The 25,690-nt window shown below is 61.5% G+C and overlaps 2 protein-coding genes across 5 annotated transcripts; both read right to left on the bottom strand.

Annotated features, from left to right (window-relative positions):
* Positions 1-1,515: 1,515 nt before the first annotated feature.
* ASPNAT (aspartate N-acetyltransferase) lies at positions 1,516-13,002 on the bottom strand. Its single transcript, XM_087434807.1, has 3 exons — positions 12,479-13,002; positions 10,799-10,963; positions 1,516-6,573 (listed from the first exon to the last, which is right to left on the bottom strand). The coding sequence occupies exons 1-3, from the start codon at positions 12,846-12,848 to the stop codon at positions 6,206-6,208; spliced, it is 903 nt and encodes a 300-aa protein (XP_087290933.1). The 5' UTR covers positions 12,849-13,002; the 3' UTR covers positions 1,516-6,205.
* Positions 13,003-19,922: 6,920 nt separating this feature from the next.
* NICOL1 (NELL2 interacting cell ontogeny regulator 1) lies at positions 19,923-22,165 on the bottom strand. Of its 4 annotated transcripts, none has more exons than XM_087434678.1 (5): positions 22,093-22,165; positions 21,660-21,817; positions 21,335-21,423; positions 20,931-21,051; positions 19,985-20,148 (listed from the first exon to the last, which is right to left on the bottom strand). In XM_087434678.1, the coding sequence occupies exons 2-5, from the start codon at positions 21,787-21,789 to the stop codon at positions 20,000-20,002; spliced, it is 489 nt and encodes a 162-aa protein (XP_087290804.1). In that variant the 5' UTR covers positions 21,790-21,817; positions 22,093-22,165; the 3' UTR covers positions 19,985-19,999. The 4 variants fall into 4 exon arrangements, with proteins under 4 accessions (XP_087290806.1, XP_087290804.1, XP_087290805.1 ...); XM_087434679.1 differs by having other exon boundaries at positions 20,015-20,148; positions 20,942-21,051; XM_004432331.3 differs by lacking the exon at positions 20,931-21,051 and having other exon boundaries at positions 20,034-20,148.
* Between the last annotated feature and the right edge of the window lie 3,525 nt (positions 22,166-25,690).

Genomic DNA, 25,690 nt, shown 5'->3' with positions numbered 1-25,690 from the left:
GGGCCCACGCCCTGCACCACTGCTCTGCTGCCTCTGTCTCGGCCCCTGCGAATATTCCTCTGGGGGTCCCATTTCCAGACCACTCTGGCACTCCCAGGGGTCTCAGCCCCTCCCACTGGCTTCCTTATCTGGGTCTGGACTCCACGTGCCGCCCTGTAAGCGGGGTGCTGGGTCCCCGCGGCACCTGTCCAGGGTGTGGTGACCATGTTGATGGGCGCCCAGACCAGCTCCAGGTCTGAGCAAGGACACTCCTCCTGTGTGTGCCAAGGCTGCTGCTGTTGGAGTGGTGACTGGATTTTACACGCCGCTTCCTTGCAGAGCCCACTGGACACAGCATCATCTTTTCAGAGTGACACGGGGCATCACAGTGTACTGGGCCCAGGCCTGTTTTACACATGGATTCAAGATATTGTCACTGGTTTCACAGGGTGGGCAGGATTTGGATGGCCAGACCTGACCACTGTGTGACAGAACATTCCAGAATCTGGAGAGCTGGCCCAGAACTGCTGCTGGGCCCCACCACTCCAGCTGCCTGTGTTGTGTCCATGTGCGTGTGGGCGTGAGTGGCCACGCCTCCAGCAGCCTGTCTTTATACTGTGTCACCTCAGAGGCACGACCACTACTGGGCTTCACACGGTACTTCTGGCTCAAAACAAAAGACTGGCCTTAGGAGCTGACGTCCAAACATGCCTTGTGTTCCCAGGGCCGGTGGGGGCCGGTGTATGTCACGCAGGGAAGAAGTCATGGGGCGGGCACGTCCCGGTGCTGGTGCCTTCAGGCTTTGAGACCCACTGACAGACACTGGTCTCAACTTAGACATTGCCAGAGAAAGGAACACACCTGACGCCCTCCTGATGGCTGAGAGAGGGCAGAGCCGTCAGGGAAGAAATTTGCCAGGCCCAGTTCCTCCCATGAGGGGAGCTGGGCCAGGGTGGAAGGAGTGTGGCCAGAGGAAGGCTCACTGTGGACAGCTGTCCAGGGCTGGGCGGGCTCAACAAGGGGTCCTGTCAACAAGGCCGGTGTGTGTCCACCCTGAACCTGTCTCTGAGCACCCCCCTTGCCCCGCTCCTCGGCCTGGGCCCCCCACCCCCACCCCATGCTGTCCTCCCTCCCTTACAGACACCAGGGTGCCATGCCCCTTCCAGGTGGGCCTCACACCACCCCTCAGAGCCAAACTGCTCCTCGGAGGTGTCCAGTGGGCAGGCGGACACCCCAGCCTGCAGTGGAGCACCTGGCTGGGGTTGCCAGCACAGGGACAGGGGCCTCTCAGCCCCTCAGGTCACCCAGAGCACCTGCTCCACCCTCCTGGAGGAGGAGCCCAGTGTCTCCAGAAAAGCAGCCCTTCCTCGCCCAGCACTGGCCGGGGGACACCTCAAAAAAGCACGGGAGCCTGGTTCCATCAACTCTGGTTTTATTGAAAAACAGCAGCACTGGGGGCCGTGCAGGCAGAGGGACCACACCGCTCCCCACCCCTCCTGCTGCTCACACACCCACAGGAAGCCTGAGACCCCACCCACCCCTGGCCCCACAGCCCGTCTCCTCTGGAACTTGGTCCACTGCCCCTCTGGGCCCTCTTGGAGCTGTTTTGGCACATCCTGGGGGTCTCAGGACAGTCGCCATAGTCATGGGCTCACAAACAGTAAACCACAGTAAGTGAAGCCAGCCACCGTGACATGTTCTGGGCTCTCCTCTCCCAAAGACACAGCATCCATGCAGCTGTGGTCAGACAGCCTGGCCCAGGTGACTCCGTGTCACCAAATTTAATCTCGGCCAGTGTGGCTGAGTGTCACCACCCTTGCCACCCTCCCCACATGCTGAGATCCAGGCAAAGGCTCATCCTGGGTCACCCCCCTCCTTCATGCAGGCCCTTCCAGCACCCCTCGCGAGGGGGAAGGAGCACTACATTCAAGGTCCGCTGGGCCCCAGGCAAGCCCCGAAAAAGGGAGAGTGGCACAGCAGCAGAGCTCAGGGCATGGCCACCTGCAAGGACCCTGCTTCTCAGCACAGGCCTCGCGGCCAACCCGTCCCTGCCAAGCACCTCCTGGCCTCCCCTTCCATGGCTGGAGCAGGAGGCCTTTGGCCATCAGGTTCCCTCCCTGTCACCATACAAGTGTACGCACACACACAAGCACAGGCACACATGTGCACACACCCATGCACATACACACAGGCACAAACATGCATACACGTGCACGCACACACACAGGCACACCCCTTCTTCAAAATGGCTAATTATTGCTGTAAAAAAAAAAAATACATCCAACAATGGTAGCTCAGGGCTCATCCTCTTCCACCCCAGGCCCTGGGCCGCCCACTTGCCAGCGGACCTCACACCACCACTGGAAGCACATCCTTGGCACCAAGGAGCAACTTATTCCAGGATCTGCCCAGAACTCAAACCCCAAAAGCCTCAGCCAAAGAACCACCAGGACAGGAACACGAGCCTATGGCCAAAACTGATTCACAGAAGCGGCTTCAAACAGACACAGGAGCAGCAGGTAACACAGGACACAGCAGCACCACCACCCACTTGGCCGGAGAGAGGCGGCGACTCCCAGGGCTCAGGGGCCACTGTCCAGCCATCGCCAGGACACTGGCAGGAAGGTGGCCCCAGGGGTGCCACCCAACCCCCCCAGCCAGCCCCAGCACAGGCAACATGCCGCATTCCCAGAGGCCAGAGCCAGGCCCTCTGGCTCAGAGAGCCTCCCAAGCACTTTCCAGACACCTGGGGAAGCCACCTGAGGAGCATGCCCCACCCTGTCCCCTCTAAGGGTCTTCTCTAAGGAAGGACGCCCTGAGCAAGGTGGGGCCCGCCCAAGGACCTCACAGCCTTAGGCCAGATGTCTGTAGGGCCTCCCAACCCAAGCCTTCTTGCAGGGCCAGCCCCACCTCCATAGGGTAGGCTGGCCCCATCCCTCCGCCCCCTTCAACCAAGGGCAGCAGTGGGAGGCTAAGCTGGACATGGCCCTTCCTGGGGCCAGATCACATGGCTAGCCTCAGCACATGCAAACCACCCACGCTGGCCAGCTGTCTGCAGAGCCCATACTTGGGTGGTGGGAGCTGCCCCAGGGACGCCCACCAGCCATATGCCAGGACCCAGTGGCACAGGGCTGTCCAGAGGTGCTGGAGCCCTCCGCTGCCCCAGATCCCACTGCCTGGAGCTGTCCATCGGGTCTGTGTTCCAGGCTCATCTAACAAAGACATTCTGGAACACTCCACCTCCGATTTCTGCTCCAAAAACAGAGACTTCCAAACAGACAAGTCCCGGGAGCCCTGACCCCTGAGCACAGCGGCCGGGTCCGGGGCTAGCTTTCCCTGGGCCTCACCAGGCGGCCACTGGGGGAGGCCCAGGAGGCCAGCAGGGAGGGGGAAGGGGCCCAGGGCAGCCAGCTCAGAGAAGCTGCCCAGATACCTCACTGAGCAGGACCCCAGGAGGACACTTCACAGAGGTAGAAGAAGTAACATCAGAATTTCTACAAATGTATAAAATTCACATCTCAGTGCACGTTTGTGGAGTAGTTAGCTCCTAGGCTGGAGGGAGGCGGCGGCCCCCTAACCAGCGCGCCCAGCCTCCAGCCCAGGGGCAAGATGGGAGATCTGCCCCCTAGTGGTCCTCGGGGGCCTACGGAGCCACACACCAGCCAGATGAGGGCCCACTCCTGGGCGCTGTGCACACCCAGCCCAGTGGGCACATAGATGCCTCTGCCTACCTCAGCGGCCAGGCAGCAGCTGGGTAGCAGGGTTCTGGACACGTGGCCACCCTGCTACGCCCCTCCTGGCATCTCTCCCGAGTCCTGGCAGCAAAATAAGGGCAATAAAGGAAGGTCGAGAGTCCAGCTAGCCTCTGGGCTATCCGACCAGGGAAGACACAGCAGCCCACCTAGCCCGCAGATCTCAAATGGACAGACAGATGCCAGCAGGACAGGAGAGGGCCACACCACTGCCCAGGACCAACGCCAGCGAGGCATTTTGGTCAACATCAACCAGACACTGGCAGCCCCAGGGCCCCAGGCTCTGCCCTGGCCTCAGTGGGCTCCAACAGCCCCCACTCACATGCCCCCACACGAGGGACCAGAGGCTCCAAAGGCACAGGATCAAAGGAAGCTGGCGGCGTCCTCGAGCTACCATCTTATAAGACACGACCCACCAAGCTGACCCCACATGGCCTCCGCGTGCCCTTCCCGTCTGGCCAGGCCTCAGACCAGCCACAGCCCCCAACACGCCCAATGCCAACTAAGTCCGCCCCCAAGCCGAAACCAAACCAAACAGAAAGAGGAAAAAGGCACAACTGTTTGTTTTCCATTTTGCTAAAACACTTTACGTCTGTCTGTATAATCCAGATTAACAAAATCTGAGAGCTGCAAGAAAATAGGGTGCCAATTTCTGTACAGTCTACAAAACTCCCATCCCCGAGCAGGGACCGGGCACCACCAGGGAGAAATGTACAGGGGAGAGCGGGGTCTGTACAGTGTTCTGCAAACATCCTGAATGCTGACAGCACGAAAGGCCCCTCAGGCACTGGGCATGTTTCATTCATTTGCTAATTTCCAAAGCGCCTTTTTAAGAATGTCCCCTCCGTGGTCCCAGTTGTGGGACCCAGCTCTGTGGCCCGCCACACCTGCCACTCTCCCCTCCCCCAAAACCCCAAACAAAGGAGTCTTGGTGGGCGTTTATGCCCCTCCTGCTACTGTAGCCAGGTCCAGGCTTACAGCTGGACGCGTGGGCACTGTCAACCACCACCTTCCTCTCCTGCTCCAGGCCATCCCACACCCAAGAGCCCCTTCCTCTGACCTCAGGAAAGAGGCTGGGAGCACAGCCGGCCCCCTGAGCCACGGTGGATCATGAGACCCACTCGCTCCACCTGAAGGCAGCGGCCCCAACTCTGCCACCCAGAGGCTGTGGGGAATTCACTCCCATCCTGCCCTCAGTCCTGCAGGTCAGGGCTGGATTGAGTGGCCCAGAGCCGCCTCATAAACCAGGAGTGCTCTTTTGGGAGAAGTTATGCTAAATCAGGGTATCCCTCCAGATTTCAAACTCTGAAACCCTCCACCCACCCGGCCACCCACCCCCACCAAACTGGGCCAGAAATAGTGCATATTCTAGACCACACAGGTGTGTGTGTTAAGGTATAAACTACCATTTTGTCCCAAGAATTAAAGTCATGCAGAATGCTAGTCTGTCTAAATAACTTACTAAAAAATAGGTCAGTTTCAGGCTGGGAGAAGCTGTGGGCTCAGTGGTGTCGGCAGCGGCCTGGGTTAGTAAGATTCACAGGGCAGAGCCCATCAGCCGTGAGGTCTGGGAGAGGCCACCATGATCTAGCTGGCACTGGGGGAGAGGCGACCCCACAAGTGCCTCCCCACCCTACTCTCCTGAAGGGCCTGACACGGCTGTGCAACAGGTTGCTATGGGAACCACACCTGGGTGATGACGCCAATCAGCAAAGCCCGGGCAGGCAGGAGTGGGCCCAAGAGGAAAAAAAGGAAACATGATGTCAAAGGAAAGCTGAACTGGGTGAAGCCAGGGGTGGCATGGACAGCCTAGCCCTCCAGAGAGCAGGTGGGTCACCCGAGGCTGGCTCAGGGCTGGGGCCAGGGTCGTTCACCAGTCTGGGCCCAGTCTGGACAGGGCAGCAGGGCGGGAGGCTGTGGGCATGCGGCATGCTGCAGCCAGGCCACATCCTCAGCATGCACAGAGCAAAGCGGGGCCCGCGGCCAGCTCGGCACCCCACAGGGCAGTGGCCGGCCAGCCCAATAGGCCACGCCTCCTGGGGACCAATGGCTGAGCCACAGCCTGGCTGGTGGCCAGGGGCCTGCTAGGCAAGGGCCTCGTTGCAGAGGTTCTGTGCTTGGTGGGCAAGACTGGGCCTGCCCCAGTGGTGGTGGGCCGGAAGAGACCCCTCGAGCCGGGCCAGGCAGCTGTGTGGGCACATGGTGGTCCATGCTGTCACTCTTCAGGGCATGGCCCCAGCAGGCTATGGAGGGCGAGGGACCGTGGCTGCAAACAACTGACCCCCCCCGAAGAGTCACAGATGAGCAATAGCTCCACACTCCCCAAGAACCAGCCAAAGAACCACGTGATGTTGAAAAAAAGAAAAACCCAACACAAACACCAAGGTGAGTGTCTGAAAGCGGGCCCGGGTGGCGGGCAGGCGGGCGCAGGCGGATGGGGCAGCCGGGGCAGCAGGCGGGCAGGCGGGCAGCGGTCACTCCTCACGCAGCTGCAGGCGGTAGCGGTGGTAGCGGACCTGGAAGAAGAGGCGCTCGGCCAGTGAGAGGGTCATGCCGGGCAGCACGTAGTGGTCACTCGAACCCATATGTCTGAAGCCCAGAGACTCGTAGAGCTTGTGGGCGGCCACCTTGACTGCCGTTGTGCCCAACACCACCGCAGAGTAATTGTGCACCAGAGCGAACTCCAGCACCTTGCGGCCCAGCGCCTTGGCGATGCCCTTGCCGCGGAAGCGCGAGTCCACGGACATGCGCAGCAGCTCCACCGTGTTGTCCGCCTCATGGGCCCGCGCCGCCACGATGCCCACCACATTGCCGTCCAGCACAGCCACCCAGAAGCAGGAGCCTGTGGGGAACAGGGCGGTCACTGCTGCTGGCACTGCTGCATGACACAGCTGCCCCTCCAGAGCCCTCTGAGCAGAGAGAGCCAGGCCCAACCTGCCTGCTACCCACAGCAGCCCTGGAATGGCCCTAGGCCTGACACTGGGCAGGGGAGGGCTCTGGGGCCAGAGCCCCTTCCCCAGAAACCAAGAGCTGGGCAGGCCTCAGCCAAACGGGCCCCTCTCATTCCTACCTACCCCCAGACCACAGATGACCATGGTCAGGCCATGAGTGCAGCTGACCTGCCCTGGCTCCCAGCCACCTAGGGCCCACCATACTTGTCCCCACATGTCCACACCAGGGAGCTGGAGAGAAGTACGTACCATGAGGGAGTGTCCGGAAGGACCCCTACAAATGGGGCTGAGAGGGGACTGGGAGGATAGACCAGGGCAGCAGGGCCACCTCTGGGAGCCACAAGCCCAGGGGCCTTGGGAGGGTCTCAGGGTTTCTGGCTCTGCCAACCCTGTGGCCTCCACTCTCCTGAATCAGGGGCTGCTTAACCTGGAAGCCCTGTGGCCTGCCTGTGTCAGGACATAAAGAGGCGGGCCCCTGGCAGGGTCAGGGGAAGGTCCACGTGGAGAACACTTCAGAAATCCAAGTGGGGAACCTAGGATGGCCATGGGCACCACGCCACCCCCCACCCCACTGACCCTGGCTTCTAGAGCCCAGTGGCCAGGCCAGCCATCCCCATTCACAGCCAAGACCAATCACAGCCCCATGCAGGGGAGGAGGAGGAGGAGGGAGAAGGCCTCAGGGGGGTGAGGAGAGGAGCAAGGAGGGGAGGGGAGAGAGGCCTGTAGGGTACAGGCCACAAAGAGTGTCTGATCACCTCTGGTAACTGAAAGCCCAGGGGCTACAGGAGGCAGGAGCCGTGCAGTGGGGAAGTGCCTGCTCCAAGAAGACTGGCCTGCACACGCCCTGCCCATGGCCACTCCAGCCCCCATCACTGGGTCCTCCACCAACCACCTCCTACCGCTCCTCCCACCCTAGCCTCACTCCTTGAGTGGTCAAACTCTCCCCATTAAAAGTTCTGCACCTGAAAGCCCAGAAATAAACCCACACATCTATGGACAGCTAATCTTTGACAAAGGAGCCAAGAACATACAATGGGGAAAAGAAAGTCTCTTCAACAAATGGTGTTGGGAAAACTGGATAGTCATATGCAAAAGAATGAAAGTAGATCCTTACCTTACACCATACACAAAAATTAACTCCAAATGGATTAAAGACTTGAATGTAAGACCTGAAACTGTGAAAGTTCTAGAAGAAAACATAGGCAGTACGCTCTTCGACATCGGTCTTAGCAACATCTTTTCTAACACCACATCTGACCGGGCAAGAGAAACAATAGAAAAAATAAACAAATGGGACTACATCAAACTAAAAAGCTTCTGCACAGCAAAGGAAACCATCAACAAAACGAAAAGACAACCTAACAATTGGGAGAAGATATTTGCAAACCATACATCTGATAAGGGCTTAATCTCCAAAATATATAAGGAACTCATGCATCTCAACAACAAAAACTAACAACCCAATTAAAAATGGGCAAAAGACCTGAACAGACATTTCTCCAAAGAAGATATACAGATGGCCAACAGACACATGAAAAGATGTTCAAAATCACTAACTATCAGGGAAATGCAAATCAAAACTACAATGAGATATCACCTCACGCCCGTCAGAATGGCTATAATTAACAAGACAGGAAACAACATGTGTTGGAGAGGATGTGGAGAGAAGGGAACTCTCATACACTGCTGGTGGGAGTGCAAACTGGTGCAGCCACTATGGAAAACAGTATGGAGATTCCTCAAAAAATCAAGGATAGAACTACCATATGATCCACCTATTCCACTGTTGGGTATTTATCCAAAGAACTTGAAAACACCAATTTGCAAAGGTACATGCACCCCTGTGTTCATTGCAGCCTTATTCACAATAGCCAAGACTTGGAAGCAACCTAAGTGCCCATCAAGGGACGAATGGATAAAGAAGCTGTGGTATATATACACAATGGAATACTACTCAGCCATAAGAAACGTGAAATCCACCCTTTTGTGACAACATGGATGGACATTGAGGGTATAATGCAAAGTGAAATAAGTCAGAGGGAGAAGGCCAAATACCGTATGATTTCCTTCATTAAGTAGTAGATAATAACAACAATAAACAAACACATAGGGACAGAGATTGGATTGGTGGTTACCAGAGGGGAAGGGGGGAGGGTGGAGGGTGAAAGGGATAATTGGGTACATGTGTGTGGTGATGGGTTGTAATTAGTATTTTGGTGGTGAACATGATGTAGTCCATGCAGAAATAGAAGTACAATGATGTACACCTGAAATTTTGCAATGTTATAAACCAATGTTACTGCAATAAATGTAATTTGGAGCTTTAAAAAAAAATAAATAAATAAAAAAAAAAATAAAAAAAAAAAAAAAAAAGTTCTGCACCTGACCCCTGTCTGGAAGACTCTCCTCACCCCTCTGCCCAACTCCTGGGGGGTCCCCCACTGTCTTTTCTGCCGACATGCCCATCAGCCCATCAGCTCTGCACGGGGGTCTCCTGTTTCCTTCACTGCCACACCCTGAGACCGGGCATGTGGCCAGAGCTCAGGAATGGCTGAGGGTGGTGCAGAGTACCCGCTGCCCCTGACTGTCCCCCTCCATCAACTGGCCTGCTCACTGTCCAGGGAATCTGGCTCTCACTCCACCCAGGCCCACCAAGGCCAGACCAGAGGTCAGGACAGTCCTGAGAGCCTCACTCCTTCCCAGGCCTCAGTTTCTCCATTGTACGAGCAGCTCCCATGAATCCAGCATGGCCCAATCAGCTGCTGTCCAGCCTCTCTGCCCTTGTGGGAGCTTCCTGCGGACCCACCAGATGTCTCAGGGGCAAGACCCACTTCTGCTCCTGCAGCCTGGGCTTTGTTACCAGCCAGGTGGCTGGTAACCCAGGTGGGTCTCAGCCCTCCACTCCCTCCCATCCCAGGCAAAGCCAGGCTGAAGCTAGGGCTCCAGAGAGGCTGATAAGATGCTTTGTTTGGGCTTGGGAAAGAATCAAGGAAAACCAAAGGTGCCCAAGGCCAGCCAGGCAGTGGCAGGGGCAGGACCAGCCACCACAGGATGGGCCGGCTCAGCCAGAGCCAGTGGGCACAGGAGCTGGCAGTGCCAGGGCAGGTCACCCTTGCTCTGGGATGCCTTGTCTCTCTTATCCCCTGCTGCCTTCCCTGGCACTCACCAGGCTCCTGCTAGACCCTAACCAACTGTTTGGGCCCACCCTGTCCCCTCTCCTCAGCGTGGGGACCCTCCAGCACCTAGGAGAACCTCACGCCCCAGAGGCCCGAGATGAAGGCTTTCTCCTCCAGCTCCAGGCATGGAGAAAACCACATGGCCCTGCCTCCCAGGACCCAGCCTGCCTCGGGGCCAGTCTAGAGGACAGAGAATGGCCCCCAGGGGGCTGCAAGCCCCTCCAGATCAGGCCCCAACCCCTCCCTCTACAGAGGCCAGGCAGCTGGGGTGAGACCCTCTGGCTCACTAAGTGGCTCAGAGACCGGAAGTGGAGACCGAGACTTAACACCCCTGCTCCCCAGGGTCCTCATCCCCCCAGAGGGACCATTGCCCTTCCCTGGGTCCTCTCCCAGCCATGGGGTCCTCTGCCCCTGCCACACAGGCTCCCCTCCACCAGGGCCCTGGTACTCCAGGCCACCTCAGGATCCAGCAAGGCACACCGAACAGGACGAACAAGAGGTAAGAAAGACCCCCATCCCCCGCAGTAAGCACCAAGGAAAGGGCATCTGGCAGCATGCAGAGCGGAGCCAGGACACTATGGCCCTGGGCCAGCTCAGGCCACTCAGCACCCTGCCCTCAGAGGACGCAGGACAGCAGCCCAGGGCCAGGCAGGCCTGTATGGACACTCAGGGACCTTGGTTCAGCACCAAGGACCTAGCTCTGCCTCCTGCAGCCCCTGCCAGCCTGCTGTACCCCCAACCCGTAGCCAGAGCCCTCAGGCACCCATAAGGCTCAGGTCATGGGGGTGCTACAGCCAGGCCCACTCATGCCTGACCCTTCCCCAGGCCTGCCCTGACATTGCTGGGGGGAGGGTGGCTCTGCCAAAAGGAGGGGACTGGGAGAGAGGGCAGCAGGGGCAAAGGGAGGAGAGAGGAGGGGCTGGAGACCCTGGGGACTCACCAGGGGGCTTCATGTAGTACTGTTCGATGTCAGCCATGTCCGTGTGCAGCGCACAGTCCAGGTAGGCAAGGACCACCTTCCGGCTGTAGTAATAGCGCAGGCCCAGCAGCCCGGCCGGCACCAGGCACGTCAGCAGCAGCGAGCGGGTCAGGGCAAAGCAGAGCACTGCAAGGAGAGGTGCCGCACAGTGAGCGGCGGTGGGGCGGGGCGCTGGGAGACCCATGGGGTGGACTCCGGGTGGGGGAGATGGGCCCAGCCCCCCACACACGCTAGCAGAGCGGCTGGCAGAGTGGCCATGCCGAGTCACACACAGCCGCTGCCCCCTGGTAAATAAGCCAGTTAGGGACGTGCGCAGAGAGACCGCACCAAACATGCTATGACTGTTTCCTCTGGAGGAGCAGTGGGGCATCCTAGCTGCTCCTTCCTGCTTTCCCTTTCATCAAACTTTCTACCCCAATGACATGCGACCTTTATAACCTGACATCATAGCATTTCTAAATGTCCTGAGCACAGCCGTGGTCTCTGGGCAGGCTGCCCTCAATGGCTGGTGGGAGCAGCCCCAGGCAGGGCTCCTGGGGGGTGGCGCATGCCCACCACCCATGTGGTCCTCCCCTAACTAGGCAAGTGGCTTTGCGCACACCCTTGCCCACTCTAGCCTGGTGGGAAGCCAAGGAGCTGCCGGGCCAGGCCCCTGCAGGCCGTCCCACCCTTGGGAAGTGGGGGGCTCCACCTTCCAGCAGAGGGCCCCAGCCGAGAGCCCTTCCTGGGCCAGCCTCTGGGTGTTGTGAGGACAGGGACAGAGGGAGAGAGGCCAGAGATTGCTTCCAGCCCCAACTAGGCTGCCAGGAGGCAGATGCGCCTGCAATGAAAGCCTCTGCTGTGTGACCTTGGGCGAGTCGCACCCCGCCCCCAGCCTCAAGCTCCTATTCTGAGAAATGGAGAGAGCCACCCTCCCGCGGTGGAGCTGCGAGGGAAAGGCCCCAAAGCCCCTGCGGAGGCTGCCCACTGCCCTCCTCGGGCCCCCTCTCTCTGCCTCCTCGGTGCACAGCCTCCCCTGGCACTCTGGGGAGCTGGCTGTCTTTCCCTCATAAATTAGCACTTGGAGCCGGCGAGGCAGCCTCCCCCGCCCCGCAGATTATATATAGTTACACGCGCCAGGCGCGGAGCCGCAGGAGCGGGCGCTACCTGCCGTCACCCCGCCCCCCACCCGGGATGACCGGGGAGGGGACCAGAGAGGCGGGGACCGGCCAGAATGGGGACGCAGGTGGAGACCCCGGTTCTCCCCCGCCCGCAGCCCCTGCCCTCGGCCTGCGCTCGTTCCCACGCCCCCGTCCGGCGCACCTTGGCCCGGAGCCCGGGCCGGCCCCACCGCTGGTGGCCACCTCGCCTCGGGCCACCGCGGAAAGCAGGTGCGCGCGGGTGCGTGTCCGTGCCCGTGCGAGGGAGCACGTAGGGGTCTCCTTCCCTCACAGGCTAAGTCCCGGGCAGGGACAGGAGCGCAGCCTCGGCTCGGGCCCCAAGGTAGAGGCGAGCGGGGCGGAGGGAGTCCTGTGAGTGTGTCCCCGGAGGGGCCCGGCGGGCGCGGACTGCGGCAGGCGGAGCGCGGCAGGGCCCGCGGGCTGCGCCCCGCGCCGCCACGGCCCAGACCCCGCCTTCCCCCACGAGTCCCCGCGCACTGACCAGCCAGCAGGGCGTAGAGCAGTTGTGCGCGCGGATGCTGCCGCAGGCCGCGGAAGGCCGTGTTGGGGATGCGCTCCATGATGCCGTCGTAGAAGATGCGGCGCGCCGCCTCCTGCTCGGCCGGGCGGAACTCACGGATGTGCACGCCGCGCCCCTCTGGCGGCCCCGCGTCCCCCGCGCCGCCGCGGGGCTGGGGGCCGGGCGCGGGCGGGGGCGCGGCGGGCGCGGCGGCCGGCCCGGGCGCGGCGGGCAGCGGGGGCCACATGGCGGCGGGGAGCAGCGCGTCCTTCTTGGCCCCCGGCAGCGCCTCATGGTCCTCGGCGGCCACGATCTTCGTCTCGCAGACCATGTCGGGAGGCCCACAATGCATGCACCCGGCCGGGCGGCGCAGCGCGGGGACGCGGGCCGGGCTGCGGGCGGGCACAGCCCGGGCCCAGGGCAAGGGCGCGGCGCCCTCGGACCCGCGGCGGCGGCGGCAACGGCGGCGGCGGCGGCAGCGGTTCAGGGGTGCGGGGTGGAGGCGGCGGGCGGCCGGGGCGCGCGCAGGGAGCTGCGCCGCATTTTGGAGAAGTATTTATAATGCAGCGGCGCCGGTGCAGTCGCGGCGCCCGGGGTCCCGCAGGGTCCTAGCGTCCACTGCATTGGCTGCCGAGGGTCACCATGTGATCTCGGGGGTGGGAGCAGACGCCGCCTCCGCGCCCGCCCGATGGCACACTTGGGCGCTGCGCCGCGGCCAGGCGCGGGCGGCCAGCGGGAGTGCCCCCGGGCGGGGGCGGCGCGGGTGGCCCGGGGCGCGACGGAGCGGCCGAGCCCCGCGAGGTGGCCAAGGACCAGCGAGCGCGCGGGCGGGGTTCCTGGCCTGGAGGGGGCGCTCCGTGGGGCTCTAGGCAGGGTGCCTCCTGCCCAGCCCCTGCGCCCCCGCGCCGTCGCTGCTCAGCGCGGGCCTGGGAGCGCCCGGACCTGAGGCCGGGCCACCGGAGCCCGCAGCGCCGCGTCCTCCTCCTCTTCGGCCGCCGGGCGCAGTCAGGGAAGCATCTCCATCTCTATCTCCCGCCCTTTGTCTGAACGCGGCGCCAGGCTGGGGCCCCGGGGAGGGGGCGCCCCGGCTTCCCCGCCCGGCGCCCCTGGGAACCTCCTCCCGGGGCCGCACGGGCTGGAGGCGCGGGGAAGCGGTCGGAGTGGGGTCTGATGCCCACGTCGTCCGCAGCCCCGCGCGTCTCAGCGCAGCGTAGCGCCCCTACCCCGCGCTAGGACACCGGATCCCCGCGGCGGACACGGGGGTGCGGGGCTCTCAGGACCCCTCAGGGCTCGGCCCCTGCCTTCCGCGGCTTGCGCATGCGCCCCACGATCTCGGTGCAGGTGCAGTGGGGGCTCTCGCCGGGTCCTCCTGGTCCCCGCGAGGCCGACCTCACGACGCTGCGGGCCTGGGGCGGCAGGTGGAGGTGAGGAGGACAGGTAGTCCCAGACCCCGCCTCCAGCACTTGACGAACCCAAACCCTTGCAGTTCTGCCCTCCGTTCCCCGCGTCGGCCCGCATTCCCCGCTAGTGACCCGGCAGGGCAGCCTGGAGCTGAGTTCACCACACCCGCGCGGGTGGGGACAAGGCCTAGGGGACCAGGCCTGAGGATCCTTAGCCCGCGTTGGGGCCCAGAGAAGCGGCTACGGTCACCTAGAGGCCAGGAAGGGGACTACCCTCTGGCCGGCGTCGCGATAAGTAACCCAGGTGAAGTGGGCAGAGGGAGGACCCCGGACCCAGGAGCTGAACTGGTCCACAGCTCAGCACAAGGGCTGTGGGGGGAGGGGCAGCCAAGCTGGGAAGTCACCCCCACACCGTGTTTCCGAGATGCCAGGATTTGTCTGGGGTGCGGCTGTGACCTTCCAGGAGAGCAAAGTAGAATCACAGAAAATCTCAGAGGAATTGACAGATCCCTTCAGAAACCCCTCCATGCGCTGCCTGAGCACTGCCAGAGGCCCCTGTGGACCTTTGAGGGACCAGAGGGACAGTGGGACCAGGCTCTGAGGCCCTGAGGTTGGCCGGGGGATAGCAGAAGTTTCCCAGCTAAGTCAGCAGGCTGCAAGGGGTCCAGGCAGAATAAAACAGGAATGGGAAGGGGCTGGTATGCCTGGAAGGGTCAAAGGGCTTCAGAGGAAGGGCAGTCTGGGCTTTGAATGTGTGCCTTGAGCACCAGATCAGGGATCTGGGACTCTGTCATGGTCTGTGATGGGGGCCAGGAAAAGAGAGGACCAGGTCCAATGTCCAGGAGCTCCTGGGCAGTGTCCTGATCCCTGACCCCTGATCCCAGACTTGGGTGTGAAGGAGCCCCTAAGAGCAGAGTGGCCCAACCCCTACAAGGCCACAGCCTCTGCTGGTTACTACCCACCTCACCTCACCCCCAGACCCTGAGCCCTTCTCTGGCCCCCAACAACCAGGCCCCAGGATGGAGGGGGGCCTGGGCTCCCACTCAGCTTTACCTCGGTGGGACCCCTTGGTTCTGCCTCTGCAGAGCTCCCTCCCTCCGCGTGGCCTGACCTCATCCTTCAGCCCACACAAGTCCCTGAAAGCCCCTGGGGTCATGACGGCCTAGCTAGCCCAGTGCTCCAGCGCCCTGGTCCAGAGGGGCCTGGAGAGTGCCAGGCCGAGGTGGGGAGGAGCAGCCAGACTCATCTTGGAAGGGACAGGGCTGGACCCCCGGGATGGCCACTTGGAAGATCTTGGAGATGTCAGGGCCTGGGCTTTGACGCTCTCGGTGTGTGGGTGATCTGAAAGGGGAAGACCCCACAGGCAACAGGGCAGCCCCAGGCCCTGCTGCCCAGCCTCAGTTTCCTCCTCGGCTACGTGGGGGCGCCCCGCCCGCATCAAGGAGGCTGCGCCGGGAAGGGGGCCATCAGCCGGCGTCAGGAGCCCATTTTACAGAAGAGAAAACCGAGGTTCGGCGAGGTCAGAGCCGGTCAGTTCTCCCTTTGCCCGGGGCTCCACCCTCCCGCCGACACTCTCCTACTCGCGAAATCCCGCCCACTCCTCTGGGTTCCGCTACCCGTAGTCCCCTCCCCGGGGCTTCTCTGACCATCCCGAGATCCCCCGAGCACCGCCAGAGTCCGTCAGTCCCAGATGAGGTGAGGTGCGCGCGCAGCGGCGACACCCCCGCCCGGATTCCAGAGGCCGGACAAGGGAGGGCGCCCTGGGCCTCCGTTGCTCCGTGCGGGGAGGGGGCGTCAAACACAGGACGGTTCATTAGCAGAACAGCCTCACACCCCAGGTGAAGAAGAGACCAGCGGGCCCACGCTGGGGCAGACCCACGGCGTCCCGTCTGAGGACTTGGAGGGTGGTAGCCCTTCCCTCTCCCCCACCCCAGGAAAACTGGGGAGCGAGCATGAAGCCTCGCCAGTGGTCACAAGTAGAGGGAGCCCAGGCAAGGGGACTGGGCAGGACGACAGAGGTGGGTGGGAGCACTGCAGGAAGGCGAGGGGTCTCCGAGGAAGCGAACCAAAAGGCCAGGAGATAGGGAGAAAAAAGAAAAATACAGAGGACCTGAGCAGAAGCCCCAGTGTGCAGCTAACAGGAGCTCCACAGAGAGAAAGGGAAGGGGAGGAAACAAAATAATGATTATTATTTCCCCAAGCTAAAGGACAGAGACTCCTGATTAAACCTGTGCAGCACCTTGAGTAGACTTGCAGTCCCAAGAGCTTCCTGAGGGAAGGGAATGCAGCTCCTGACAGCCACCTGCTGCCAGCAGTGGAGGCTGGTGGACCCAAGCTTCTCACCTCCTCACTGAGAGTCCATGACCCACCACCCATCCTTCCCTTCCACACAGGTCTGGTGAGGGCCCACCCTCTTCTGGACCCTGAAAAGAACAAAGCCCTGCCCTACTGGGGCTTTACAATCTAGAAGGGGGGCGGGGGAGGAAATAAACTAAGAACAGAGCTCTACACTCTACTATCCCTTAGGGACAAAGAAAAGTTAGGTGGGATAAGGGGCTGAAGAGTGAGGTGGGTCACGGAGGAGGCCAAGTGGGTAACTCCATGGAGAGGGGACAGCATGTGCAAAGACCCTGAGGTGGGAGGGGTTATGAATTGAATGTGCCAACAAAAGATCTTTTCAGACAGGCCAGCTCAGAAAGTTTACTTACCACACTGTTTTCTAGGAAGCCACTTGAAGGCATGCACCAGGGAGAAGATGATGTGGGATCTGGGAAACAGTGGCTCCAAACTAGAAGAGTGAAGGGTGAGCAATGGGCAGTGGGAATGCCCAGCTGGCCGGGATTAGGAGGGCAAGGCCCTGACAAGAAACATGGGGGGAATGGCTGCTGGAGAATTTAAGGGTGTGATAAAGGCAGACAATGTGGGGACAATAAGGCAAACATAAACTCCAGGAAAAACAAAAGCTGTCCTAAAGACAATGCATTCCCAGTTAACTGCTTAGCCAAGCTGAGAATTATATTCACATAGAGTCGTGATAGATGCTCTTGATCGAGCAGGAAGGCCATGTCACGGCTCTAGGACAGGACCTGAGTGCCACTGGCCTTGAGCAGATGCAAGGCTAAGCTCCTTGCAAGTCTTGTCCGTGCTGACTCTCTCCACCTCTGCTCCTCCCATGAAGCCCCCATTCAGGTTTTCCCCACCCTCAAATAACCCTGTTCTTGTCAAGGTCCACGCTGACTACAGCTGCCAAATCCAGTGCTGCAGTCGTGGGCCTTGCTTGACCTCAGCAGCATGTGACACACTGACCCCTTCCTTCTTCCCAAAGCCCTGACCCGTCTCAGTTCTCTTCCTGCCTCGTGGCTGCCCCATCTCCTCTGAGGGTCCCTCATCTCCCTGCCCTCTCAGGGCTCATCTCTCCTCTGTCCACACTGAGGCCACAGGGAGCTCAGCCAGCGCTTGCGTCCCAACCTTCTCTCGCCAGCCCCTCCTCTGGACCTCTCTGCTCAGGCGTCTAGGACACACCTCAAGCCTAGCATGCCCAGTGCTGACCTGCCCTACCCCTTCTCCCCAACTCCATCCCTCCTCCCGCCTCCCTCTCTCTCAAAACCCATCTGCAAATGGCAAATCCCAAATCCTGCTGGCTCTACTTTCTTTTTTTGTGTGTGAGGAAGATCAGCCCTGAGCTAACATCCATGCTAATCCTCCTCTTTTTGCTGAGGAAGACCAGCTCTGAGCTAACATCTATTGCCAGTCCTCCTCCTTTTTTCCCCCCAAAGCCCCAGTAGATAGTTGTATGTCATAGCTGCACATCCTTCTAGTTGCTGTATGTGGGACGCGGCCTCAGCATGGCCGGAGAAGCGGTGCATCGGTGCGTGCCTGGGATCCGAACCCGGGCCACCAGTAGCAGAGCGCGCGCACTTAACCACTAAGCCACGGGGCCGGCCCTGCTGGCTCTACTTTCAAACACAACTGGAATCCGTCTGCTTCTCACGTTGCCCCTACTGCCGTCATCCAGCCCCAGCCCTTCCACTTCAGCTCTGACCACTGCATCACCTCCTCACAGGCCCTGATTCTGTCAAGAAGCATTTCAAGAATGATCTGAGAATCAAATCATTGACTCCAAGAATCCATTTTCAATCAGCAGCCAGAAGCACCCTGTTTAAACAGATGACAAACCGTGTCCCTGCTTGCTCAAACCACCCCCCCCCCCAGGCTCCTGAAGAGGCCCTCTCCATCACGCTGTCACCACTCCCTCCTAATCCCCTCCTGACCCCTACAGCTGTGGGGCCACCTGCCTGACGGGCCAGGCACAGCAGCCTCCTGGCCCCTCTCCCTGCCGTTCCACACCCCCATCTGCCTAGCTGTGCCCCGCCTTCCTCCCAAAGGGCACCTCCTGAGAGGCTTTCTATGACAACCACTGATTGCTGTCCTCATATTTTATAGGAATAGAAACCCCAATTTGTGCCAGGGTTCGTGGCTGCCCACAAAATACAGGATGCCCTGTGAAATTTAAATTTTGGATAAACAACAAATAACTTTTAGTATAAATATGTTCCAGATACTGCATGGGACACACTTATACTACAGGACTTGTACTTTTTACACTAACAAGTACTTGTCGGTCCTTATCTGTGTCTGGCAACCCACAGTTAAACACAGGCTACATCCCTGCCTCCCCTGTAGCCAATGGCCACGTGACTGAGGTCAACCAATGGGACGCACGCACCATCTGGGCTGCTCTACAGGGAAGACACCTGCCTCCGCCACCCCTCTGCTCCTTTCTAGGGGCCCGAAGACAGGAGGGTGCTGTTCCCTGCCACCGTACCCCACTCATGCCCACGCTCGAGGGCCAGCCTAGGCCTGCCATGGCTGCAGCACCCCTCAGTCTCTCTCTGGCCTGCTTTAGAGTTCACGGGCATCATTGCGGCCAGACATCTCGCTGGACCTCCCCTCCACAGGCCAAGGCAGGACTCGGGTTTGTTCACTTGGTCCCGACACCTGGATTGGCACCTGCGTGCCGGGGGCTCCCAGGCAGAAAAGCACTGATGACAGGACAAGTCGAGGTTTGGAGGCCAGTGGGGGCAGAGACAGGGCAAAGCAGGTCCTGCTGAGCTCACGGCAGGAGTGAAGGTCTGAGTGGATACATGTGCATACGCAGCACAAAGATGGGCAACGACTAGGTGACAGGCCAGGGGTGGGGACTGAGGAGCCACAGCTCACTGTTCTCTCATGCAGCAGACCAGGAATGCCCAGCTCTACCACCCCAGGCAGCAGCACAGGGGTGCCATGTTGTGCTGAGGTGGCCACAACCAGGGAACTAAAGCTCCAGAGACACCAAGTGTCCCACAGCAGTCCCTGTGCTCTGCTGTGCTCCTGGCTGCTCCTACTGTGCTCCCGGGTTTCAAAGCATTGCTGTGACAGTAAAAACATTTACAAAATGACGGGAGGGAGGGAGGGAGGGAGAGCTTTCTTGCTTCACCTGGAGGCCTCCTGCCTGGCACCATGCACACGTGCGTGTGCATGTGAGCATGAGCCTATTGGCCATGAGAGTGACACCTGTGTTCAGGCCTAGATCCCCATCCAGGAGTCCCCAGTGCCCAGGAGCCAGGCTGGGGGCTGCAGGAGGGACCCAGGAGGCAGGGTAGAAGCTGTGGGGAAGGTCCCAGCCTTCCCTTCCTGGAGGAGCCCTCCCCTCCGCTGCCCAGTCACCCTCCCTCTCCTGGCAGCCTCAGGCTCCTTGGCCACCGTCTGGGCCTCCCGGGAGTCCCCGCCTACACCTGTCCCCACTGCAGAGCATAGGAGTCTGGCACGGCTCAGTGCCGGGGCAGCTGCTCCAGGGGACCAGGCCAGACTCTACACTCCCCTGGCCTCAAAATAAGGGCAAGTAGGCAAGGAAGCAGGTCCCCGAAGGGCGGACTCGCTGTGACCACACGCTGCCTGTGGGTACAGGTCCATGCACGTGGCCAGACATGCGTCTCTGCTCAGCACTGGTGCTGGCGTGGGACAGGTGCCAAGAGGGCTTCAGCCCATGTGGAACAGCTGGGGAAACCGAGGCCCAGAGACAGGCCCAACCAGGAACTCCTGGGGGTGACGCAGGTGGGCTCTAGGGGCCAGAGCAGGGAGACAGGACACAGGTGTGCTGGGCCAGGTGTTTATTGATGAGGGAACAGCGCCGGCTGAGGGTCCTCAGCGCCCCGAGGGCCAGCAGGCACACAGGGCCCGGCGCTCGGCCTGCAGCAGGAGGCTCTCCGTCTGCAAAGCAACAAGGGACCATGAGGGCGCTGCACAGCTGCCCCGCCAACCAGCTCCTGAGGGCCCTCCATCTCCTGGCTTCCCACTAAAACCCACTGGCAGTCCTGTCTCCACCTGCTGCCGAGACTCTCAGTGCACACCTGACTCTGTCATGTCCCCCACACTCCCCCCGCCCCCAGGGACTCTGCTGCCCTCAGGGCCTTGTCTTCGCAACTCCTCCCCCGTTCCTTCTGCTCAGAGACTCTGCAGTTTCTGCCAGCGCACCAGTCCTGCCTGGGGTCCCTGAGCACGCTGCTCTCTACCCGGGACCACTGTTCCCTGCTGTCTTTCAACTCATACGCCCCCCGACAGGGGCCCCTCCATCCTCCAACACCTCCCCACTCCCCAAGGGTGGGTTGGGGGCTGCTCCTCTTAGGAGCCTAGCTCCAGACTCAATGAGACTCAGGCGCCTCAGACCACGGGGGTGCTACAGGCCTCAGTCTGGGCCCTTCGGCATTGGCCAGAAAAGAGGACCAAGTGGGGTCTCCCTGTCTTTCTACTTCTGGGAATTCTCCCCCTTTCCCAAAAGGAGTACACATCTGTGTCATAAATGAAAACTCCCTTGGCTGGGGCACAGCAAAGGCATGGGGAGAGGGCTCCCTGTTCATTCCAGACTTGAGGGGTGCCCCCCTAAGGCACTCTGTGCATGCACCCATCCCTCCCCAGGTGAGGCTGGTGGGTGAGGAACCTCCCAGACCGCCCTGCCCAAGCTGGCCTTCCACACCCAACACTTCCCCCCTCACCCCGTTCTGACCCAGAGAAGATGAACACTCTTCCCCCTGCCTCAGTTTCCTCTCTGCCCACCCGGCCGCATGGCCCCACGTGGGGAATGCTGGATTGGGACTGGTGGTCCTTCCTCAGGACCTGAGTGAGGTCACAGGGAAAAGTGCCCAGTGAGGCCTTGGGTGCTGGACAGCCGGCACTCTCCCTCACTGGGGCTACAACGGAGTGTGCTAGGCATTTCAGAGTGACGCTGGTGGGTGAGACCTGCGTCCAGAAGGCCACTCGGAAAGCTGGAGCCAGAGGACGGCAGGAGGATCGCAGATTGGGGGTGGGAACTGACGGATCCCTCCTTCCCACCCTCCACTCCCTCAGCGGCTCCCCAAGCCAAGGAGCCCGGCCACCCGCTCTGGGCCAAGAGGCTCACGCGCGCGTCCAGGCTGTAGGCCGTCTTCCGCAGGTCCTGCAGGGCGCGCTGCATGAACTCGAACGCGTGGCAGTCCACGCACGGGCGGCCTGCGGGGGGCGCGGGTCAGGGCGGAGGAGGGGACCCCAGCCCAGTCCAGCGCGAGCAGCGGCGTCTGCCCACGCCGACCTCCACCTAAGGGGCGGCCCCGGAGCCAGGCGGCGGGAGGGGCGCGGGGACCGCCCCTGGGAACAAAGACCGGGTGCGGCCCTCCCGCGCGCGCCCTCCCGCGCGCCCCTGGCTGGGGTCCGGAGCCCGCGGGGACACCCCCCCGTGCGGCACGTACTCTGCGCGGGGACTGCGCTCCCGGCGGCGGGCTCGGCGCGGGCCTGGGCGCCCAGCAGCGCGAAGCTCAGCAGCAACAGCAGCAGCCGCGGCGGCGACCTCGGGGACCTGCACGGCGGCGGGGGGGCCATGGCCGAGCCGAGGGAGCCCGGGGCCGCCCTGCAGCGGGCGGGAGGGGTCAGAGCCGCCGGCCCCTGCACCCTCCTCCGTAACCCCCACCGCGCCCTCGGCCCCACCCCCTAGGCCTCCCGGCCCCACCAGCCCGCGTCCCCTCGGGCCCGAGAACCCCCACCCGCCCCCCGCGCCCGGCGAGCCCCCACACCATCCCCGGCCCCATCCCCCCGACCTCTCGGCCCAAGAACCCTCACCCGCCCCCCGCGCCCAGCGAACGCCCACCCCGGCCCCCAGGCCCGCGAACCCCCACTCGCTCTCACCGCGGTTCAGGGACCCCGCGAAAGCGGGGCGGGCAACTCGGGAAGACGCGCTGCGCCCGGCGCGCACCGCGCATGCGCTCCTAGCCAACCCCGCCCGAGTCCCCCATCCGACGTCGTCGTCATGGAAACCCAGAGACTGCGCGAACCGTTAGTTTAAAGGGACCGAGGTGGCTCCAGGATTCCGTCTGCCCAGCCCTGGCCGGACGCGGCGCCTGGAGCACGGTGCAGGTCCATAGGTGATGGAGTCAGGAGGGCTGCCTGGAGGAGGCAGTGTCTGGGCAGAACCTCCAGAGCCACTGTCGGCGAGAGGAAAGCTGAGGAAGCGGGAAATATGCGGCTGGAGCTTGGCGGTCCGGGGACTGGGGTGTCCCTGGTGCCGATCCTGAGGGAGGTACTCGATGCACTCAAGAGGCCGGGGGGGTGGGGGGACAGTGAACGCAAATGCTCGGCCTCTGCTTCCCCCGGGCTGGTGGGGTCCACTCGCGCCCGATTGCCCCAGAGAGATTCGGGCTAGGAGCGACCCAGGCCAGTAGGCCAGTGAGGCATCCACCCTCTCTGGTCCTCACTCCGGCCCGGCCTCGCCCCTGAGCCTCGGGCGAGAGGGGCAGGGGAGAAGCCCACCGACCTGCCCGGTCCCTCCTCCCCACCTCTCCGTGCGCGTACACCTATTTGCCCTTCCCCTCCCCTCCGATCACCTCCCCTGCTGTGTGACCTCGGGGTGGGGTGGGGTCGCGTGCCTCTCTGTGCCCTTTTCTCCCTCGTGAATGCACAAGGGTGTTGGAAGTAAGGAGCCTCGGGGGCCCCCGTGGGCGCCCGATGCTCGCGGTTTCAGGTCTCCCCGGGCCCTCTAGGAGGGATGGTGTCCACTTGGCGTCCGCTTGGTCTCCACAGGCACAGCCCCGAGACCCACATCCCGGCCGCGTGAGCGCCGGAGCCCCCCCCCCCGGCAGCCCACGCTGTGCCGGGCAGCGCCGGCCCCTTCCTGGTGGGCAGCGCCGAGCCTAGAGGTCCTCTGCCTCCGCCCTCGGGCCTTGGGTCAGTTGTCGCCCTGGCACGGGATGGGGACGTCCGCGGCCCTGGCCGGACGCGGGTTTCCTGACCCAGGGGAGGGGGCAGTGCTCGTGACCACCAACCCCTCCTCCTTGCCGGGCCGAGCGCCCAGTCTCGGGCTCTCCCGGACAGGGTCGCGCTGCAGCCCCGGCCAGAGCTGGGGCTGGGAGACTGCAGGCTACCTTCCTTCTCCGCCCGAGTCCTACGCCCGGGTCGCGCGGTCACGGCCACCGGGTGGTGGGACGCGTGCCTCGAGGACGCCATGCAGCACAGGCTTTCTTCTACCTATCGGTCCGCGCTGCGTCCAGCTGGTGCTCCGGTCGCCCTCTCCCCGCAGAGGCGCATAGCCGCGTCCGCGTGCGCAAGGGGAGCTCGCCTACCCCAGAAGCAAGGCTCGGGCCACACCTCGGGCGGCGCTGCTGTGGAACCGCGCTTTTTCCTGGCACCGCGGCAGACTAGTCAAGCGCGTCCTATTTAATAGGGAGGAGTCTCTGGTCCGCTGCGGCCCCGATGTCCGGATAGCACCTGGCTCGCTCCCCTTCGGCACCTTGGATCTGTCATCGCGCACCTTCTCCTGCTTCCCCCGCACCCTGGGATCCTCTTTTTCGGGCTCATTTCATCCCACGGTCCAGCCTGACCGTCCCTGCCCGGCACACACCGACGATTCCCTGACTGCATCTTCGCCGCAGCCGTGCGCCCCTACCCAGGGGACCGCGCCGCCGCCGCGGGGCCGCGGGGTGTCGAGGACGGAACCTCGGGCGGCCCTCGGCTCTGCGGGGTCCTGAGTGCCAGGGCCGCGCGGGCTCCCGCTCCGCGCCTGGTTCCCTCCAGCACTGGTGTCCCCTCGCCCCTGCCTGCCTCCTCCTTCCTCTCCCCAAGAGGACCCAATTCTCCTCCACTGGGCCTTTCCCGTCCTGTGATTTCCTCCGCATCCAAACAAAACAAACCTCGTGAGCCCCTCGCCTCCCCCCCCACCACCTCTCCTCGCTGTCCAGTTTCTCCTCCTTTCTTGAGCTGACCCCTGTCCGGCCTGCGTCCTCGCGCTGCCCTGACCCATCTGCAGAATCCAGGGACCAGTCCTCCCCCACGTGGCCATCAGCGGCCTTGCGGTCCCCTCCCCTCCGCTTCCATCTTTGCCTGTCCCCTCTGGGCGCTGCTGGGCAGTCCTTTGCCCCCACCTCTTCATATACCCTCCCCACGGCGGCGTCCTTGGGCCTCTTCTCCACCAACACTCGGTCCTTTGTGACCGAATCCAATCGCGGCTGTGAAGACCAGCCGTGCAGTTCCAGGTTCCCATGTGCAGCTGCCCCCTGGACGTCTCCACTTGCAGAATAGACTTCTCAACTTCAGCGTGTCCAAAACCCATCTCCTGATTTCATGCCTTCCCCATCCCAGGTGAGGGCAGTCCATCCTTGCAGATGCTTAGACCAAACCTACAGCAATCCTTCTAGAAATGCTGTCTAATCCACCCTCAGAGCCACCAGAATCCGTCTCTCTTCACCGTTCCCTGCTGCCCCTGTTCCACACTGCCCCTCACTTGGACTCTTGAATCACCTCACTGTCTCCCTGTTGCCAGCCCCCTTGTGGTCCAGTCTCCATAAGACAACTAGAAGGACCTTTTCTCGTAACTTCTTTTTTAAATTGTAAAATATACATAACATAAAATATACCATTTTCATCACTTTCAGTGCAGTTCAGTGGTGTTAAGAACATTCATGTGGTTGTGCAACCATCACCACCACCCATGTCCACAACTTTTTCATTTCCCCAAAGAATCTCTGTCCTCATTAAACACTAAGTCCCCGTCCCCTCCCCCAGCCCCAGGCACCCACCATTCTACTCTCTGTCTTGATGAACTTGACTCACTCCTGCTTTCGTCTTTCCAGAAGGGGGAGCCAAGATGGGGAGGTTGAGTCCATGGGAGTCACTGATGGACACAGGATGCAAGAGACAGGGACCAGGCAAAGATGGCATCAAGTGGGTCTGTGAGTGGATCATACAGTACTTATCCTTTTGTGCCTGGCTTATTTCACTGAGCATAATGTCCTCAAGTTTCATCCTTGTTGTAATGTGTGTCAGAATTTCCTTCCTTTTTAAGGCTGAATAACATTCCATTGTATGGATGGGCCACATTTTGCTTATCCATCCATCTGTAGGTGGACACTTGGCTTGCTTCCACGTTTCAGCTATTGTGAATAGTGGTGCTATGACAGGGAGACCTTTTAAATCGTCATCAGATGCTGTCCCCTCTCTGCTCACAGCCCTTCACAATTCCCATCTCACCGCAGTGACAGTCCAAGCCCTGATGTGGCTGGGAGGCTGTCTACCTGTTGACCTCCCCTCCCACCACTTCCCTGCCCATGCCACGCTGGCCACACATCCTTCTTGCCAGGCCAGGGACACTCTGGCTGCTCCTGCCCCAGAGCAGGCTTTCTCTCGAGCTAGGCCTGCCTGTTTCTGCAGACAGCCACAGGTGTCTTCCTCCCCCTCTCAACACTTTGGTCAAGTCCTTCCTCCTAAGCATGAGCTGGCCCGCACACCCAATGCA

The sequence above is a fragment of the Ceratotherium simum genome, chromosome 8 (genome assembly GCF_057802395.1).
Source record: "Ceratotherium simum simum isolate JZ-2026a chromosome 8, ASM5780239v1, whole genome shotgun sequence".
NCBI lineage: Eukaryota > Metazoa > Chordata > Mammalia > Perissodactyla > Rhinocerotidae > Ceratotherium > Ceratotherium simum.
This window is presented reverse-complemented; position numbering and strand designations above follow the sequence as displayed.

Bases quoted from the DNA above. Each gene is read 5' to 3' on its own strand.
- ASPNAT (XM_087434807.1), bottom strand. From the start codon at position 12,848: ATGCATTGTGGGCCTCCCGACATGGTCTGCGAGACGAAGATCGTGGCC. The intron at 10,964-12,478 runs GTCAGTGCGCGG...CTCTCCTTGCAG, and splicing joins GCTCTACGCCCTGCTGGCTG to TGCTCTGCTTTGCCCTGACC. The intron at 6,574-10,798 runs GTGAGTCCCCAG...TGTTCCCCACAG, and splicing joins GTACTACATGAAGCCCCCTG to GCTCCTGCTTCTGGGTGGCT.
- NICOL1 (XM_087434678.1), bottom strand. From the start codon at position 21,789: ATGGCCCCCCCGCCGCCGTGCAGGTCCCCGAGGTCGCCGCCGCGGCTG. The intron at 21,424-21,659 runs GTACGTGCCGCA...CGCCCCCCGCAG, and splicing joins GAGCGCAGTCCCCGCGCAGA to GCCGCCCGTGCGTGGACTGC. The intron at 20,149-20,930 runs GTGAGGGGGGAA...GTTGCTTTGCAG, and splicing joins CTTCTCTGGGTCAGAACGGG to ACGGAGAGCCTCCTGCTGCA.